Source organism: Hibiscus syriacus, unplaced genomic scaffold (genome assembly GCF_006381635.1).
Source record: "Hibiscus syriacus cultivar Baekdansim isolate YM2019G1 unplaced genomic scaffold, ASM638163v2 tig00112249_pilon, whole genome shotgun sequence".
In the NCBI taxonomy this organism is placed as follows: Eukaryota; Viridiplantae; Streptophyta; class Magnoliopsida; order Malvales; family Malvaceae; genus Hibiscus; species Hibiscus syriacus.
In genome coordinates, this window is record NW_024063281.1 from 1,923,897 (window position 1) to 1,942,767 (window position 18,871).

Consider the following 18,871-nt stretch of genomic DNA (forward strand, 5'->3'; position numbering starts at 1 on the left):
GGGGCCCTCAAGAGTCACATTAGGCCCAGTTAGCTTGATCAGAGCTATTCCATCGTAATTCAATTCCAAAATTCAATTGCACCGTGACATAAATTCCATAAATCAAAAAACATGGTAATCATATACAATTTCAAAACAAAAATTAGATAGCAGCCATATTCCCTAAATTGTCACATTAAATTGGTGCATCAATAAAACAATAACCAATGAATTCGGTGTACCACATATTAAAACCAATAAAACAGTTCAGTAATAAGTAGGGAACACACCTCGATAATAGATTCAAATAACAAATCTACTGATTGCTGGTTTCACCAATGAATTCTTCACCTTGATATGTTCTGCATTCTTGATGTAGAATTGAAACGATGCCTCCTCATAATTCTGGTCTTCTTTAACCATATCCTTCCCACATAGAATGAGAACATGATAACCCTTGCACTTATGAATATTCCTAGCATTTCCCCCGGAAAATAAGTCACTTTTGAACTTTTTAAAACCACCATTGCCATCATTACCACTGGCGGCTAACAGTTTATATTCACAGATTAATGGTTGCCTTCTAGAGCTATCGTAGTTAGTGAGATCGACCACAAGACATATAGCAAAAACTAATAATCTTCTCCCACTACTCCTCCTTGTGGCTATATTCAAACTTAATGAAGAATTCCTGCTCTGATATTCAAATCTATCTGCTGAAATTTTTTTTCCCGGAAAACAATATAACAAATTTGGTTCGGGACCAATCGAGAACTCATGATCATATCGTGATGCCCATTTCTTCGCTAGGAATTGAATTTGAAGCATGGCATTTTCCTCGATGTTATCAACTGAATCTTGATTCAAGCTGAAGCAATCAGAGAATATCATTGCATAGAGTCTTTCACCATCAGAAGAATGGAAATTTCGATCAGTGAAGGATACACTTTCTAACGATATGCAACCATGTGTATCCAAGAACTTCAGGTTTGATGGAAGCTCTGAGAGTAATTTGAGGCTCTGGCAATGAATCATTGTCAACCGTTGAAGATTATTTGAAGGCTCTGAAGAAAAGGACACTTCTTCTATTTTAGTGTATGAAAAATTTAAGTATTTCAACATATTTGGGAGTTCAGGAAGTTGGACCAAACTTATACACCCATTACAGACAAGGATTTCGAGGTTGATGGCTCCTAATAGATTAGGGATCTTCCTTAACTTCTCGCAAGCAAAAACATCGATTTCCCTTAAATTAACAAGATCGTGTACAAAAAAACATATAAAATCATTGTATTACTTGTAAGCATTATCTATTTACTTTAGTCGCATAACATATTTACTCGTAGATGAAGAGGAAGCATAAAAGCATATACCTCAAAATCTTCATTCCAAAGTTGTTCCATATAGCCCCTTGATAAATTCAACACTACAAGATTCTTTGGATTAAAATTTAGTGGTAAAGATTTGAAGGGATAACCGATCCACTCAAGATACCTCAACTCATTTGGAAGATTATTTGAAGGGTCTGAAGAAAAGGGTACTTTTTTCTATTTGAGTGAATGATAAATTTAAGTGATTCAACATCTTTGGGAGTTCAGGAAGTTCGACCAAACTTATACATCACTGACAGTTAAGGATTTCGAGGTTGATGGCTCCTAATAGATTAGGGATCTTCCTTAAATTATAGCAACTAGAAACGTCGATTTCCCTTAAATTAACAAGATCCTGTACAAAAAACATATAAAATAATTGTATTACTTGTAAGCATTATCTATTTACTTTAGTCGCATAACATATAATTATAAAATATTAGATTTGATGATCGTGAATTCACTAAACAAATTTTCTTCATTAAAAGAAGTATAATATATTTATTTTAAAAATCTTTTATACTTAATTATACATATTTTTTTCCAAGATGAAGGAAGCAAAAAAGCATATACCTGAAAATCTTCATTCCAGAGTTGTTCCATATTGCCCGCTTGTAAATTCAACACTACAAGATTCTTTGGATTAAAATTTAGTGATAAAGATTTGAAGGGGTAACAGTCCCACTGAAGACACTTTAACTCATTTGGAAGATATGCAATATCAATATCTCCATTTGTAAGTGATCTCTCAAAGACATCAAATTTGATATATCTAAGATTAGGCATGCTCTCAAAACATGTAGGACGTAACTTTAGGTTATATCTATGAGACATGTAGAACTTTATTCCTTCAATTCGGTCAGTTCCCTGATATAAAAAAACAATTTACCAAAGTATTAGTATAAGAAAGATTACATGCATTCTAGTTAAATAGTAAATAAAATGCAATTATATTAGGAAATGCTTACACTAATTGGACATATCATTAAACACGTTTGTTTTTATTGTCTTTTTATATAAAAGCAGTGCATTAGATATGTAACTAACCCAAAAAACACTAGAGCAGATCCTATGCCATATCCTAAGACATATATTTTACATAATATCAAGTGTGTGTGCGTGCGTGTGTATATATATATAAATAGTGTGATACTGAACCATAGGACATCATACGAAAGGGCAAAATGAATATAAATACAAACAACTCTTACTTTATTATTGTTGAGCACTTGATACACGTGCTTAGGATTCCACAGCCTTTTACGCTTTTCAGGGTATTCAGATTCTTGATCAACAATATCTTTACCCATTTCTTCAAGCATATCATGCATAGAAATCCGCCCACGAGAATTGATGTCAAATAGGCACTTGTCGAGCAAGCTGCTTAGTCCACTCACAGCACCTTTATACAAGCAACTTAGAATTTTTTCTACTTCTTCTTTTGATTCCCCTTTAAAGAAGCATACTAAGTCGAGAAATATATCCTTCTGTAGTTTATCCAACCCATCAAAGCTACTCTTCAAAATTTGTGAAATTTTGGGTTCATCAAACTTGTTTACTTTTTCCACCTCACTTTTCCACTCTTCTATACACTTTGAATATAACTTAGCACCCAAAATCTTAAGAGAAAGTGGACTGCCATGGGCTAACCGTACAAACTCGTAGGATAGATATAGAAAATCAACAGAAGGATTCAACTGCTTAAATGCAGTAATAGAACAAAGTTGAAGAGAATACTTCTCATTTAACTCTTCCACCTTATGTATTTGGGTGGCTCCTCCATTCTTCAACACTTGTCTATCTCTAGACGTTAGAATGATTTTACTTCCATCACCAAAATGTTTAACACCCATCCAGTCTACTTGTTCTGGGTCATTAACGTCATCGAGGACAACAATTACTCGTAAATTGTTCAGCCTCTCCCTGTAAGGGTACCCTATGGAAGGGGTGTCTATACGAATTTCTTTGTCCTTTAAAAGCATGGAAAGAAATTCGTTTCGCACGGATTCCCTCCCTTGTTTTTCTATTTTCCCTCTAACATTTTGAAGAAAGTAACAACTTTCAAACGTGTTAGAGACTTCCATATAAACAACATCAGCAAGGGTGGTTTTGCCAATACCACCCATGCCCCAGAGTCCTATTACTCGATTTTGCTTAATCAGCTCCAAAATCTTCTTTTTCTGATAATCTATTCCGATAAATTCTTCAGAAGCACTTCCAGAATAACTATTCATCAACTTATTTAATGCATATTCAACAATATCATTAATGTGCTCGGTTTCAGATCTGGCAGATAATGAGAAAAATAAAAGTTAAACCAAAGATAAAGTCAAATAAAGAAGATGAGTAAAAATATAGTTTACTTGTCAAATTGGACTCCAGCTATATGCCACCCTTTTAATTTACCGGCTTCAGCAAAGGCCGCTTTCCATCGCTTCACTTCATCACGAGGCCTATCTGATTCATGGACATCAAAGGATGCTTTGAAACTGCCACCAAAATTCCGAACGTCAGAGGGATCAACATGATAAAAGATGGGAAGAACAATTTGACCATGAGTTTTCTTGCGGTCCATGATATCAGAGAGTTCAGCCAAGCATGATTTTGAAGAAGCGTAGTCTTTAGACAAAACGATGATGGAGAGTCTCGATGCTTCGATTGCTCGAGAAAGTGCTGGTGAAATACGCTCCCCTCTTTCCAATTCTTCTTCATCGAAGAAGACACCAAATCCCTTCCCCTTTAAAGCTTGGTGTAGATGAGAGGTGAAGTTAAGACGTGTGTCTTCACCCCTAAAGCTCAAGAAAACTTGATACTTCATTGGAGGAGAAGAGGAAGAAGAAGCCATGAAAGGGTACTGATTGAAGCAAAAGAGAGAGAATAACAGGGGAGCTTGGCTTGGCTTGTTTTATTCTGGTAAGAAAATAATGAGTAACATTATTATTGGTGCCTTTTATTGACCCTGGAAGAGACTGGACGCGTTTTCGTTAGACTTGTAGCATTGTGGACGACTTTCTTTAGCCTTTTTACCGAAATATCACCCATTAACTTAATAATTATTTATCAGACATTCTTTCTCTTAATATTATTGATGTAATATTGTTTCTCACAAAGCACGGATTGTCATCTGCGTCTTTGCGGAGTTCTTTCCGAACTAATGTCACGTCAAGAAAGGCGCGGATTACTATCTGCACTTTATTCGAACTGGCGCTACGTAATGTAAGGCGCGAATAGTCATCCATCTATAATTTAATCTATTTAATCTATTTAATCTAAAATCTAAAATATAATCTATTTAATTGAAAAAAAAGGTAAAAGTGAAATTGATAAAAGAAAAATAAAAATATTAAAAACTGAATTTATATTTTTTTAAAAAAATATATTTAAATCTTGAGAAGGAAATGACTTTATATTAAGGTAAATTACATGGATGACCATCTATTTATAGGGTTGTGTCAATATAGTCATTATTTTAAAAATTTCACCAATATAATCACTTAACTATTTAATTGGTTTTAATATAGCTGTTAATATTTGATGGAAGTGCTGACATAGTAGTTAATAAGATTGGTATAGTTACATATTTAATCCTCAATAGTTACACATTCTATTAATGTATAGTCATAGTTTTAATTTAATTAAAAAAATAAATCATTTAATCAGGAGGTGTCACATGTCAATAAGTTATTTTAACACATTTCAATAGTGACTTGTGTCACACCTTATTAGAGAGTTTTTTTAATTAAATTTAATATTTAATTCAATTAATTTTCCCACCAATTAAGTGGTGAGGTGTGACCCTGAAAGCTTGATGCATTTGGTTCAATTCCTCTGAACAATAAATGTTTCCTCTCATTTTTCTCTTTAAATTGGCGGTGATATATGTCACCACCTAATTGATGAGAAAATTAATTAAATTAAATAATAAAATTAATTAAAAACTCTTCAATTAGATGGTTACACATGTCATTATTTAAATGTGTCAAAATAACCAATTGTATGACTTTCTTTTTGAATTAAATTAAAACTAAGACAATTTTTTTTGCTCGGCAATTATAATTTTTATTAATATAACTATAAAGACAATAATCAATGAGAGTGTCTCGTTAAAAACCTCTCTAATCCTAAAAGGATGAAAAAAGTACATTCTCCCCGACAATATAAAAAGAGTCAACACCAAACAACAAAATCACCCAACAAAACACAACCCCAAGCTTACAAAATCACTCCTGCAAAAAGGAATCACTGAAGTGAACGACAATACCCACACCTAACAATTGCATGAAGCATAGAATAACTTGATGAGATCCTTTTCTAATGACCTTGCATGTTTCACATTGTGGTTGGGCTTATTATCACATTAAAACCCACAAGCTTGCTTGATCGTAAACAACTGAGATAGCTCTACAAAAGCCTTGTTTCATGCCAGAAAACTGCATTACACGAAACTCAAATCAAGCATGACACTCAACAGTTAACACGCCTCCTACAAATTAGACCTTCCAAAACGTTCACAGTTTTTTTTTGCTCAGCATAAATATTTTATTGATGATAAAGTCAACATGTCCACGCCTAAACTGTGTGCCTCATTAAAAACCTCCTTAAACCTATATGGAGGAAAAGAGTACAACACAATCAAGCATTGGAACAACGTTCAAAACAAACACAATCAAAATCTGCTGAACGTGAAGGCACCCTGCAACAACCTGCTGCAATCAATATACCTTGCAACACAAACATAGACAACAAAATTGCAACTAAAAACACCTGTAAACCCATCAAAACCTATTCACCCATGCCAACAGAGTAAAAACAAAACCCCAAAAAACCACCCTAAACCACTAAAACATGAAAGCAGAACCAAAGGTTAACTGTAAGTATTCAAATCAACCTCAACCAAAACCTAAAGCAGCCACAAACCAGACCATGAATCGCCACAACATAAGACAACGAACAAAAAGAAAATTCTTCAGAACCGTTCTCCCCACTTTCCACCACGCTTTGATTAATTCTTGTCTACAAAGACCCGCATTTGCAAGAAGATCAGCCATTGCAATTTTCGATCTTGAGACATGAACAAATTTCAAAGTATCGAAGCAGCACAAATAAACCAAAAACGATTTTGCTTCTCCTCGCAATCGGACTTGAAAGCAGAATTCTAATAATTCATCTATTGTCCTAAGTTACAACCAAATCACCCGCCACCAAACTCTTGTTGACATGACCAATTTATTAACCACTCCGGAGACAGTGTTTTTCTCGTTCCAGCAAGCATCTTACAACTAATCTCCCATACAACGTCCTGCCAGCTTCCATTGCCAACAATTATTTCTACAACAACCAATTTCCTTTGAAGCATCCTGTACAAACGGGGAAAGACATATCTAATATCCTTAGAGCCACACTAACAATCCTCTCATAACATCACTGTTATCTCAGCTGAAGCCATTCATCCTCAACAAAACAAGGCGGTTCCTACTATTTTCCTGTTTGAACCATGTAAAATTCCTCCCCGCTAAAGGCATACCAAAAAGATCACACTCTGCAACGAACGTGTTGAAAGCTGCAATCTCAGTTTGACTAAAAGAGCAGCCAATTCTCTCACTATGGTTTCGAATGGCATTAAAGTCACCAGCCATGAATCAATTATTAATTAAATTTCCCCTCTCAACCATATTCTCATTCCATAGTGAGCCTACATGACAAGGAGCATAAGCATTCAACACTGAGCAATTCGAAAACTGTGAAGCATACCTCCCTAATAAAAGAAAGAATATGTCCTTTAAAAAACGACTCTTATCCCACACAGTCAGCAGACCCCCAACATTACCCACAGCTTTCGAGAATCTAAAATCGACAACATCATCGCACCAAAACCTCGCTATATTCGATTCAGTCAAATCTCTTTTTTAGTTACTTGAATCAAAACAATCACACACTTATACATCCTAACAATCCTCCGCAATACAGAAATTATATTGGAGTCATTAAATTTTAATATTGCTTTAATTAAGGTTATTATCGTCATATGATATTTTATGTGTATTTTTCCTAGTAAGTTTGTATCTTTGGATAAGATAATAACACATGATATAATTTAATGAAAACTATATATATATATATATATGTGGATAGATTATGATGTAATTTGAACCTAAAATTCTAAAATTCTTAAGGAGAGTATAATATTTAATCATAAGATTATACATTATTATTTTAATTTTAATAAAAATATTATTTAAGTTAAAGTATAATTAAAATTAATTTTATTTATTCTATTTTATAAAAGTATATTAATTCTAATATAAATTACAAAATGATATAATAATATTTTGAACATTCCAGAAGTTTTAATGCCGTGTGTCAAGTCACTAGTGGGACCATCTTAAAGTATTGATTTGAATTACACAACAAGCTTAATGGTGCATGCAAGAACTATAAAAAATGATAGGCGGAGCGAGGATCACTCTAAATCTCATGTTTACAGATTTTTCTTCACAAATTTATCTTATAAATTAGAGTCACCGAAAAAATAAACACAATATCAACAATAAAAAATACAAATGCCAGGAACAAAAGGAATCGAAAACGGTGGAGTTTATGCAGCAATCTGCATGATTGTCTTTTTTGTTCCGATCGTTCAGTCTCAGAGTACACAGATACCAGAGGACAAATCCAAGGTAAATGATTGGTTCAGTAGCGTTATCAAGCCTCTCAGTCAAAGGGCTGGCACTTTAGACCCAGAATTGGTTCAGGCCGAGGCTGAACCTAAAATCATAAAGGTTAAGCAAGGTGACGGTGGAGATTTCGCTACCATAATGAAAGCCATTGACAGCGTTCCAGCTGGGAACAGCAAACGCGTTATAATATCTATCGGACCTGGATCTTACCAAGAGAAAATCACGATCCCTCGAGACAAGCCTTACGTTACACTGGTGGGGGACCCCAAAAACATGCCCAATTTGACATTTGATGCCACCGCCAAGGACTATGGAACTGTAGACAGCGGCACTCTCACCACCTTGTCTAATTACTTTGTGGGTGCTTATCTCAACATAATAGTAAGCTCCAGAATTTAACCAGCACATATGCTTATATTTTAACTCAAATTATAATTGATGTTTAACTTTATAGAGATAGTAAGAGAATATTTTGAGATATTTTAAATAAATAAATATCAAACTTTAGTACACATGAGATATTATGTATATGTATCCTTAGCATGTGGTTGCATGTATATGTTATCTAGGGTAGACATTGAAATCTAAATTTCTTTAGATTCATTGTTTATTTTATTGATGACGTCTAATCTGAATTTTATTTGTATACGTCCATACAAAAATTTCTATTATTAATACATATGTACATACCCTAGAATATATTTCATGATGAACATGATGATCTATACGTTTATAATGGATTATTATTCTTTTCACCAGTAGAAATAAAAAAAATTGAACATCGTTAAATCTCATCTTTTACACGTATTATACATGTTGATATCGTTTTATTTATTTTCTCCACTAATAAATTCTTAACAACATGTTCTTCCTTGAATTGAATACATTGTTAACTTTCAATAATTTGTTATTATACATAGAACAGTGCTCCGAAGCCTGATGGGAAAAGGGAAGGAGCACAAGCGGTTGCCTTGAGAGTATCCGGTGACAGATCGGCATTTTATGGCTGCAACATATTCGGTTTTCAGGATACAGTGTGCGATGACAGGGGGAACCACTTCTTCAAGGATTGCTATATTCGAGGCACCGTTGATTTCATTTTTGGAAGTGGGAAATCTTTATATCTGGTATACAGTTAGAAAACACATGAAATACGATATATATATATATATATATATATATATATATATAGATATGCCAGAATTTGATTGGAAAAGTGGGATGCAGGACACGGAAATATTTGTAGAAATAGAACCGAAACTTACAGTAATCACGGCACAAGCTAGAGAAAGTTCATCGGAGGACACCGGGTACTCCATTGTGCACGGAAAAATCACCGGAACGGCAAAGGGTTCATTTTTGGGGAGGGCATGGAAGAGCAGTCCGAGAGTTGTTTATGCTTATACTGAAATGACCGACGTTGTGAATCCTGCCGGCTGGTCTCATGACATGCAACCAGAAAGAGCCAAGTAAGTTGATGGTCACACACTAATCTTATTGATTAATTATGATAATGATAATTATTTTTTTTGTAGAACTGTTTACTATGGAGAATACAAGTGCACTGGGGTAGGCGCATCTTCCAGTGGGCGGGAGCCATTCACCAAGCAGCTAACCGAAAAGGAAGCCGAACCATTCTTGTCGCTTGACTACGTTGTTGCCACCAAATGGCTGCTCCCTCCTCCGATGATCTGATCAATCTATTGTCAGAGTATACCTAAAGACCAATCATATGATGATTGTAATAATACATTTATTTACCGATTTTATTGAATAAAGGCATTGCCACTATTATTATCAGTTATATGTCTGTGTTTAACAAAAACTGAAAGATAATAAAGTCCATATAATAACATTATTATTATTAAAAGTTTCATAGTCAAATATTATTATGGGCATGAACAATAATAATACGCTTAAGACTAACATGTTATTTAAGACTAACAGTTAAAAAAGGCCATAAAGAGGTGGCGCCTTGCTTTTTGGAGATCGAAAAAGATCTTGTTCGTGTCAGAGGAAGGAAGAGTAAGACTCCTTTGCACTATGTAAGTAAAGTTGCAAACCAGGACTTCTTTCTGGATAGGTTTCTAGAGGCTTGCCCTGATAGTATCCTGGATGTTACAACTCAAAATAGCACTGCTTTGCATATAGCCGTGGAAAACAGAAGGCTAGATGTTCTCCAAGTCCTACTTAGGACACTTATGAAGACAGCCTATCATCGAGAAGTGGTGAATCGAAAGGATGAAAATGGCAACACAGCACTGCACATAGCAGCTAGCAGCAATGAGGCCCAGGTTTGACTCCTTAGTGTTAATAATTAATACTACATTGATTGTTTTGTACTTTATAGAGACGATTAATTGATTAATGTAGCTTTTTTATATCTCAAACTATCAATTAAACAGATGCTTAAACTACTATTAAACTGCAAGGCTGATAAGCATGCCACTGATCAAGCTGGTTTGACGGCACTGGGTGTTTCCCAACAACATGGTTACACAGAAAGCATTACTGGTTTGCGTGGTTGCTTTATTCAAGTTGTTTCAAAGTTTATACCTAAGTTGGAGAAATAAACCGCCAGTTATGTCACCAAAGCATCGTCACTGATTTTCCGTGATATGGATAATATATCAGGCGAGAACCGTAATGCATTACTGGTAATTTTAGGATTAATGCTTCTAACTGCAACCTACCAAGCCACACTTAGCCCGCCTGGTGGTGTTTGGCAGGGTGGAAACGCCTCAAAGAAATTGGGGATATCTGTCATGGACCCTTCCCAGTTTCTTCTTTTCTATATTCCGACCTATGTCGTCTTCATCGTAACCTTTTTCCTAACACTATCCCTGCTTAAACCTTTTCCCTATGGTTTCAGGACAGCACTTCAAGTGCTACTTGCTTTTCTTGCAGTATGCTTTCACCAATCAATATCTTTCATTGTCCCAACCTCTTCAGCATCAATAATTCTCTCTCCTCTCGGGGATCGTTTTCATCTTAATGGCGTTCATGTGTATCGCATATCAAGTGTCGAAATTCAGTGTTTCGATAGTGGGATGTTGGATTTTACCATTTCACTTCTCAGGTGCTGCAATTCAAGTGTTGTTTTTATTTGTTTTTATGTATGATGACTTTGACCCCATAAACTATATCATGCACCCTATAGAATCAATAGGATCGTGGTTAGTCTTTCATCTATGTCGATTCTGCATAAAGCGGAGCACTAAATTGTGTAACTATTTTAAACTTTAAATTTGTAATTAATCCAAGTTTAAGGTGACACTTCTGGTTTATAACGAATCTGCTTGAAATATGTTGAATGTTTTTGTATCATCTTTGTCGTGGAATAAAAAGCAGATATTGTTCAAGAACATATTCCGAATCTCCTTGCAGCCACCATTGCTCCTATGAATAAAACCAAGCCAATTTCCTTCTTGGACGATCTATTCTATACCTAAAATAGAAGACAGGTGAAGAAAATAATTAGGTGCAACTATCACAGATTATTGAACAAATTGCCCATTTTATGTGGTTGGATTTATCACATCTCATGACATCAGTGATGGTGCACCTCTCTGCATCCACGTAAATTACATCAACTCCACATTTCTTCACCTCCATATATTCTTCTTCATTGAATGTGCCATGTTTGATGCAGAATTGAAACGATGCCTCCTCATAATTCTTGTCTTCTCTAACCATATCCTTACCACACAGAATGTACACATGATCACCCATGCAAATACCATTCGTCCAATGCTTTGCCTCGCAAAATAACTCACTTTTGTACTTTTCAAAACCACCGTCACCATCACTACCACTGGCGGCTACCAGTTGATATTCACAGATAAATTCAAGATCTTTAATGCGACCGCTGTCAGTGAGATCGGCCACAAGACATATAGCAAAAACCAAGAATCTGCTCCCACTACGCCCACTTGGGGCTATCTTCAAATTCAAGGAAGATTTCATGCTATGATTCTCAAACCTATTTGCTGAAATTTTGTTTCCCGGGAAACAACAAATCAGTTTTGGTAGGGGATCCGGAGAGAACTCCTTATAATATCTTGATGCCCATTTCTCACTTAGGGATTGAATATTGAGCATGGCATTTGCCTCAATGTTATCAATTGAATCTTGATTCAAGCTGAAGCAATTAGAGAATATCATAAACATGTAATGAATTAGGACACCATCATATTTAAATTTACAATTTAAAAAGATAACATCCAATATAATCCTTATATGAATGCAAATTTTGCGAAGGATGCCCTCCTCTCAAGATTAATTAAAAAGATAACATCCAATGAATTAGGACACCATCACATTACTACCATAATAAAATAACATTATCTTATTTGAAAAAACGACGAGAAATTTGAGAATGATACCCGCATATCACGAATAATTAATAAGATAACATCTAGAGCTAGGACACCATCGCGTTAGCTAACATGACCTGAGACCAAAACGACGAGAAATTTGAGAAATTTGAAAAAACGTGGCTGTTGTGTGTCGTGACGTTGTTGATGTGGTTGCCTCACCAAAACGACGTTTTTTAACGTAACTCTTTTGATGCTTAAAAAGCCAAAAACAACGTCGTTTGTTTATGAAAAACTATACTTTTAAAGAGATTCAAACTAAAGACCTCTATGAAGTAATACTAAACACTCAACCACCAAACTAACTTAAGAATTTATCATAATATTAACAAAATTAATATATATGCTAAATAGCACCGATTCAGTTATATAACAAGAATAACACCTCACAAAAGATTTTACAAATTGAATTGTATCCTTTATTTTTCTATTAGTAGTTTGATTAGTTTATAATTAATTGGTCGTTACATAATATGTGATAAGCATTGAATGATTTTCATTTAGAATTGAATTTTTAGTAAATTTTAGTCACTTCATTTCTTTAGTCATTGTAAGAGATTGACATATTTATTATCAATGTGCTTAGAAAGGTGTATTTCAAGTATGGGGAGTGACTAGAAAAATACAAAAATGATGTGTGTTCATATTGGTGATTCTTGATTCTCATGGACCTAGGTATTGCATCATTTTTCAAAGATATATATCAATACGAAGAAGCTCATGAGTTCCTGCAATGCATGTTACATAGGATTGAAAGCTGTTGACTAAAGCCCATGAATGATTTGTCCTTTGTTGATGATTGTCTCATTAAGAAGGTTTATCGTGGTCGCCTGGTTAGCATAGTTTAAATGTTGCAACTTGATCATGGGTCGTTATTAGTGACATTTTATATTATTTGATGAAATTATTAATTGTCATTTAATATAATTTCTAAGGTGATGTATTTATTAATGTCACTGTGTATTTAATAATATGTGACGAAAATATATATATCGGCATATTTGACATTTAGTGACACACCTAGCGTGGCGTTCATCGTGACGTTAAATTTTACGTCACAAAATATAAACAGTGACGTAAATGTAAAGTTTCGATGACGATATTTCATATTCCGAATTTGTTGTAGTGAGGTAAATTACACTCTTACTCACTGAACTTTACTCTCTCTCCTATTTCAATCACCTTACTTTCAATTTTTTCAATTTGCTCACTGAACTTTAGACATTGAGCTTTTTTTTATCACTGACATGGACTATTTTATTATTTTCTCATATGGCTTGTCATGTTTTTATTAATATTTTAATATTATTTAGGATTATAATGAAAAATAAATTTAAAAATATAATTAAAATTCAGTGAGTAAGCATGCAATTTACTCTATGGTTATATTTATACCAATCCCATAGTTAAATGGTCATTCAAGTAGTTTACGCTTATATAGTTTGTTTGTTTGGCAATCGGTCGTAAAAGAGATGGACCAGCTTTATTTATTTAATTACACATTGCATAGCTGCATCAAATGAATGGGTTAAGAGCAATGTCAAGTTTACTTGGTAAACTACACTTCAATTCTTTTTATATAGTATTTGTGCATTAGATTCCATGAAATGGTTAAAAAAGAAAATAAAACAAAGATAACATCCAATGAATTAGGACATCATCACATTGACTACCATAATAAAATAACATTATCTTATTTGAAAAAAAACGACGAGAAATTTGACAATGGTATCCGCATATCTCGAATAATTAATAAGATAACATGTAATGAGATAGGACACCATCGTTTACTTGGTAAACCACGCTTCCTTTTTATACTATATGATGCAAATACACAAATTGAGCATTGGTTTAATCATATTAGCCAACTATCACGAGTTATTGAACAAATTTCCCATTTTATGCACAACTATCCCAAAGGGTACCGGTTCCTCAAAAATGGTATATCACTTTGTAAATGACAAGCAATTTATAATGCAGAGCAAGTCAGACTCATCCTGCTTGGTTTAATCAAAGCACTTCATTTTATCTCTTTGTGCTGCATATGCGGCTCCCTAGTCCCTACAATCATCCAGCCAAAAAGTCATCCATAATTATCCAAAAAAAAAAATTAGGCCTCATTGAGGAAACAATCCACAAGGTTCTGGACTCGTTCAAAGTTTGTTCCCGTATGTTAAAATTTTAAGTAATCTAAAACTTATCAGATAACCATATCAGAAGAATACAATTGCCTGTCACCAGCATATTTTTTTTTTATAGGAATGATGATTTATTAAAATCAAGAGACGAAGAACAACTTATGAGCCTCATTAAAAACCTCCTTAATCTATTTGGAGGAAAAGAGTGCTACATAAGAACAATACAAAGAAAATACCAATATCGAAAGTCAGGCTTACATAGACAACAAAAGCGAATAGAGACAATTCCAATGGAAAACATTGCAACCGACCGAACAAAGCAAGAACTACAACCAACTAAAGATACATATCAAATCCATCCGAAGAGGCAACGTTGACTACATCAGCTCAAACAGAGACAGCACACTTTGATGATCGTGAGAAACAATTTCCATCGGCTGTCACCAGCATATTAATGAAAGTTGTTTCCTAGCCTTACGTTGTGGTGATATCCATTCGTATTAAGAGAAAACAAAGGACATCATCAAATCATATTAATATCCATAAAGAGAAATACATAGGATGTCAATACAAGAGAATTCTATAACCTTCAATATAACCTCCATCCAGACAGAGAGTTTAAACAGATATGAGAGAGGAAACCATACTTTCACTCGGATTTCCTTCATAGGGTGAGGTGTCCACGTTACTCTTATATTGGTCACAATATACCCCTGAAATAAGAAATAAATACTGGAGAATTTAACATCCACTAATCCCAAAAAAATTCAGCGAAATGAGAAGCTTAAATGCTTACCTGCAAACCATAACCACAAACCATAATTTGATCTCCTTCATGGTGAACACCGTTAACCAATACTGCAGCAATAGTTGTGAAATCAATCTCACCGTTAAATGCCCTAGACAATTTTTTAAAAAAACAAAACTTCTAAGTGTAATTATGTCACTCCGCCGTTAATGACTTAACAAGACGATAACGTGACTGCTGTGTGTCGTGACGTTGTTGATGTGATTGCCTCACTAAAACGACATTTTTTGATGTGACTTTTTGATGCTTAAAAAGCCCAAAACAACGTCGTTTTGTTTATGAAAAACTATACTTTTAAAGAGGTTCAAACTAAAAACCTTTATGAAATAATACTAAACACCCAACCACCAATCTAACTTAAGAATTTATTATAATCTTAACAAAATTAATATATATATATATGTTAAATAGCACCGATTAAGTTATATAACAAGAATAACATCGCCGTCATCAAAGTTGAACCTTGTAGGACAGCGTTGATAATGGTTTTTTCAAGAGAGTAGCTAGTGTTGATAATTGTACTTAAAAGTAAATGTTAGTTTAAAATTGACAACATTAAATACTTTATGTTATAATGAGTCAAGGCTTGAAGTTTACTAATATCTGTTGTAGTTTACCCTTAAAAAGTGATGAGAAGTTTATGAATGATATCTATGTGTCAATGAATAATTAACAAAATAATATCTAATGAGTCAAGACTTTATCACGTTAGCCAACGTGACACGATAACATTACCTTGATTTTTTAAATCACAAAAATAACTTTGTGATGCACGCCTTTATATTTATTGAAACACAAAAATATGTTAGTAAAACTATAATAATTAATAAATAAACATGGTGTACCTAATTGTAGGAAAAAGAAAATTAAATAGGTTACCTAACAATTAAAACATGTGATTTAAAGATTAAATTGAGTAACTTATGAAATCAGAAGGGCCAGACGTGAATTTAACCAAAATAAAAATATACTACACAGATCATCAGGACCAACGACATGGATGCTAGTGCCAGCAACAACATGATCAATGCCCTGTATAATGATATGACAAGAGATTAACTAATACTAATTTATTTGTGCATTTATCAGATGTAATAGAGAAGCAAATGTATTTCTGTTTCCAATCACCTGTGTCCCTGTGCCGGTTTGATCCCCTTCTTGTTGTTTCTGCATTTGATATAACAAGAGATTAACTAATAATCTATTTGTGCAGTTATCAGATGTGATGGAGAAGCAAATGTATTTTTAAGTTCCAATCACTCGACACTGTGCCGCTTTGATCTCCTTGTGCTTGTTTCTGTAGCTGAATGGTGATGGGGTTCCATAGTGTTAGCATCTCCTTGAGAATCAAAATTGAGGTTGGATTTATCACATCTCACAACATCAGTAATGGTGCAACTCTCTGCATCCACGTAAATTACATGAACACCACATTTCTTCACCTTGATATGTTTTTCTTCATTCTTAATGAGTGGGAGAGGTCGGATGTAGAATTGAAACGATGCCTCCTCATAATTCTGGTCTTCTTGAACCATATCCTTCCCACATAGAATGAAAACATGATCACCCTTGTACATGCCAAACCAACCATCTTTCTTGAAAAACAATTCACTTTTGAACTTTTTAAAACCACCATCGCCATCATTACCACTGGCGGCTAACAGTTGATATTCACAGATAAATTGAAGATTTTCAATGTAAATGCGGTTAGTGAGTTCGGCCACAAGATATATACCAAATTTGGTTCGGGATCAATCGATAACTCGTGATCATATCGTGATGCCCATTTCTCCGCTAGGAATTGAATTTGAAGCATGTAATTTGCCTCGATGTTATCAACTGAATCTTGATTCAAGCTGAAGCAATTAGAGAATATCATTTTGTAGTCTCTTTCACCATCAAAAGAATGGAAATTTTGATCAGTGAAGGATACACTTTCTAATGATATGCAACCTCGAGTATCCAAGTACTTCAGGTTTGATGGAAGCTCTGAGAGTAATTTGAGGCTCTTGCAATCAGTCATTGTCAACTGTTGAAGATTATTTGAAGGCTCTGAAGAAAAGGACACTTCTAAAATTTGAGTTTTAGATAAGTCTAAGGAATGTACCTTTCTTGGAATTTTTGGGAATTTGACAATTGGACAATGTCTCAAATCCAATGTTTTGTTGAAAATTCAATATTAGCCTAAATAAGTTCACACCTAAATTAATTTGATGTCATTGCTAACATCAATTTAGTTTTGATGTCATTGCTTACATCAATTTAGTTAGGTGAAAATTAAGTATTTTTCTCATGTTTTAATTTCAATGGTTTAGATTATTTAGTGCTTATTTTAATGAGTGGTTTAGATTGTTTCTTGTAACCTATAAATACCCTACTTGTATTTGAGTTTTATCATCCAACAATCAAAGCTTAATTATAAGCATTAGAAAGCTTTCTTAAGAGTTCTTCCCTTTTGCAATTTTGTGAGATTATTCTAAAGAGTTTTTTCTTCTTCTCGATACTCTATTTGATTCAACAATTGGTATCAGAGCCACGTTTTTAAGGTCTCTTGAAATTCTGAGTATGCTCTGTGGCTGTAGTTTTTAACTGATCTTCCACATCAGAAAATATTTCTTGAGTTATTGTCGGGGTTATTACAAACCTTGTGGAGCTTCTTTGTGTTTAGGGTAATTTAGTACTCTGCACGTTTGTTACTCAAGCTTGTTCGGTGTAGTCAAAGCCTTTCCGTTAAGATGGGTGATCTTCAAGTAGTTGGAGGGATCAAGAAGCTCAACAACAAAAACTACAACACGTGGGCAACATGTATGGAGTCATACTTACAAGACCTTTGGGAGGTTGTCGGCGGTGGTGAAGTTACACAACCGGCGACAGAAGATGCCAATGGAATCTTACGAAAGTGGAAAATTAAAGCAGGCAAAACAATGTTTGCTTTAAAGACCACAATTGAAGAAGAAATGTTGGAGCACATTCGGGATACTAAAACACCAAAGGAAGCATGGGACACTTTTGTTACACTCTTTTCGAAGAGGAACGATACAAAATTGTAACTTCTCGAGAATGAACTTCTATCAATGGCGTAATGCGACATGGCGATTGCCCAATACTTTCACAAGGTGAAGTCGATATGTCGCAAAATTTCAGAATTAACTATTGGGGAAGCCAGGATAAAAAGAATAATTGTCCATGGTTTGAGACCCGAATATCGAGGGTTTGTTGCCGCTGTACAGGGATGGCCGACACAGCCATCGCTTGTTGAGTTCGAAAATTTGCTTGCAGGTCAAGAAGCCATGGTCAAGCAAATGGGAGGAGTCTCGCTGAAGGGTGAAGAGGAAGCGCTCTACACCAGTAAAAGCAGAGACACTTTTCAGCGGTATACTGGCAGTGGATCTAAAAAGGATGGTGACAAAGTGAAAAATTACCAAGGAAAAGGAGGCCCTCATTCAGGGGGAGCATCCAAGAATCGCGGTAAGAGTAGAAAGTTCGATGGCAAGTGTTATAACTGCGGGAAGATGGGTCACAT

At 34.5% G+C, this 18,871-nt stretch overlaps 4 protein-coding genes across 4 annotated transcripts; 2 read left to right on the top strand and 2 right to left on the bottom strand.

Moving 5' to 3' along the window:
- Positions 1-1,599: 1,599 nt before the first annotated feature.
- Positions 1,600-3,583, bottom strand: LOC120176612 (TMV resistance protein N-like). Its single transcript, XM_039183008.1, has 3 exons — positions 2,561-3,583; positions 1,923-2,216; positions 1,600-1,704 (listed from the first exon to the last, which is right to left on the bottom strand). The coding sequence occupies exons 1-3, from the start codon at positions 3,581-3,583 to the stop codon at positions 1,600-1,602; spliced, it is 1,422 nt and encodes a 473-aa protein (XP_039038939.1).
- A 110-nt stretch (positions 3,584-3,693) lies between these two features.
- Positions 3,694-4,237, bottom strand: LOC120176694 (disease resistance protein RPV1-like). The gene has a single exon (XM_039183074.1). The coding sequence runs from the start codon at positions 4,192-4,194 to the stop codon at positions 3,709-3,711; it is 486 nt and encodes a 161-aa protein (XP_039039005.1). The 5' UTR covers positions 4,195-4,237; the 3' UTR covers positions 3,694-3,708.
- A 3,672-nt stretch (positions 4,238-7,909) lies between these two features.
- LOC120176613 (pectinesterase PPME1-like) lies at positions 7,910-9,722 on the top strand. The gene is made up of 4 exons (XM_039183009.1): positions 7,910-8,407; positions 8,947-9,153; positions 9,254-9,495; positions 9,562-9,722. The coding sequence occupies exons 1-4, from the start codon at positions 7,910-7,912 to the stop codon at positions 9,719-9,721; spliced, it is 1,107 nt and encodes a 368-aa protein (XP_039038940.1). The 3' UTR covers position 9,722.
- A 231-nt stretch (positions 9,723-9,953) lies between these two features.
- On the top strand, positions 9,954-11,247 carry LOC120176614. The gene is made up of 6 exons (XM_039183010.1): positions 9,954-9,972; positions 10,025-10,320; positions 10,432-10,540; positions 10,661-10,805; positions 10,899-11,105; positions 11,187-11,247. Exons 1-6 carry the CDS (start codon positions 9,954-9,956, stop codon positions 11,245-11,247), a joined length of 837 nt encoding a protein of 278 aa, XP_039038941.1.
- Positions 11,248-18,871: the final 7,624 nt, after the last annotated feature.

Bases quoted from the DNA above. Each gene is read 5' to 3' on its own strand.
- LOC120176612 (XM_039183008.1), bottom strand. From the start codon at position 3,583: ATGAATAGTTATTCTGGAAGTGCTTCTGAAGAATTTATCGGAATAGAT. The intron at 2,217-2,560 runs GTAAGAGTTGTT...TTTTTATATCAG, and splicing joins AAGTGCTCAACAATAATAAA to GGAACTGACCGAATTGAAGG. The intron at 1,705-1,922 runs GTATATGCTTTT...TTTTTTGTACAG, and splicing joins TCTGGAATGAAGATTTTCAG to GATCTTGTTAATTTAAGGGA.
- LOC120176694 (XM_039183074.1), bottom strand. From the start codon at position 4,194: ATGGCTTCTTCTTCCTCTTCTCCTCCAATGAAGTATCAAGTTTTCTTG.
- LOC120176613 (XM_039183009.1), top strand. From the start codon at position 7,910: ATGCCAGGAACAAAAGGAATCGAAAACGGTGGAGTTTATGCAGCAATC. The intron at 9,154-9,253 runs GTATACAGTTAG...AGTGGGATGCAG, and splicing joins GTGGGAAATCTTTATATCTG to GACACGGAAATATTTGTAGA. The intron at 9,496-9,561 runs GTAAGTTGATGG...TTTTTTTTGTAG, and splicing joins ATGCAACCAGAAAGAGCCAA to AACTGTTTACTATGGAGAAT.
- LOC120176614 (XM_039183010.1), top strand. The intron at 10,806-10,898 runs GTTTCTTCTTTT...CTATGGTTTCAG, and splicing joins TCTGTCATGGACCCTTCCCA to GACAGCACTTCAAGTGCTAC. The intron at 11,106-11,186 runs GTGCTGCAATTC...TGCACCCTATAG, and splicing joins TTTACCATTTCACTTCTCAG to AATCAATAGGATCGTGGTTA.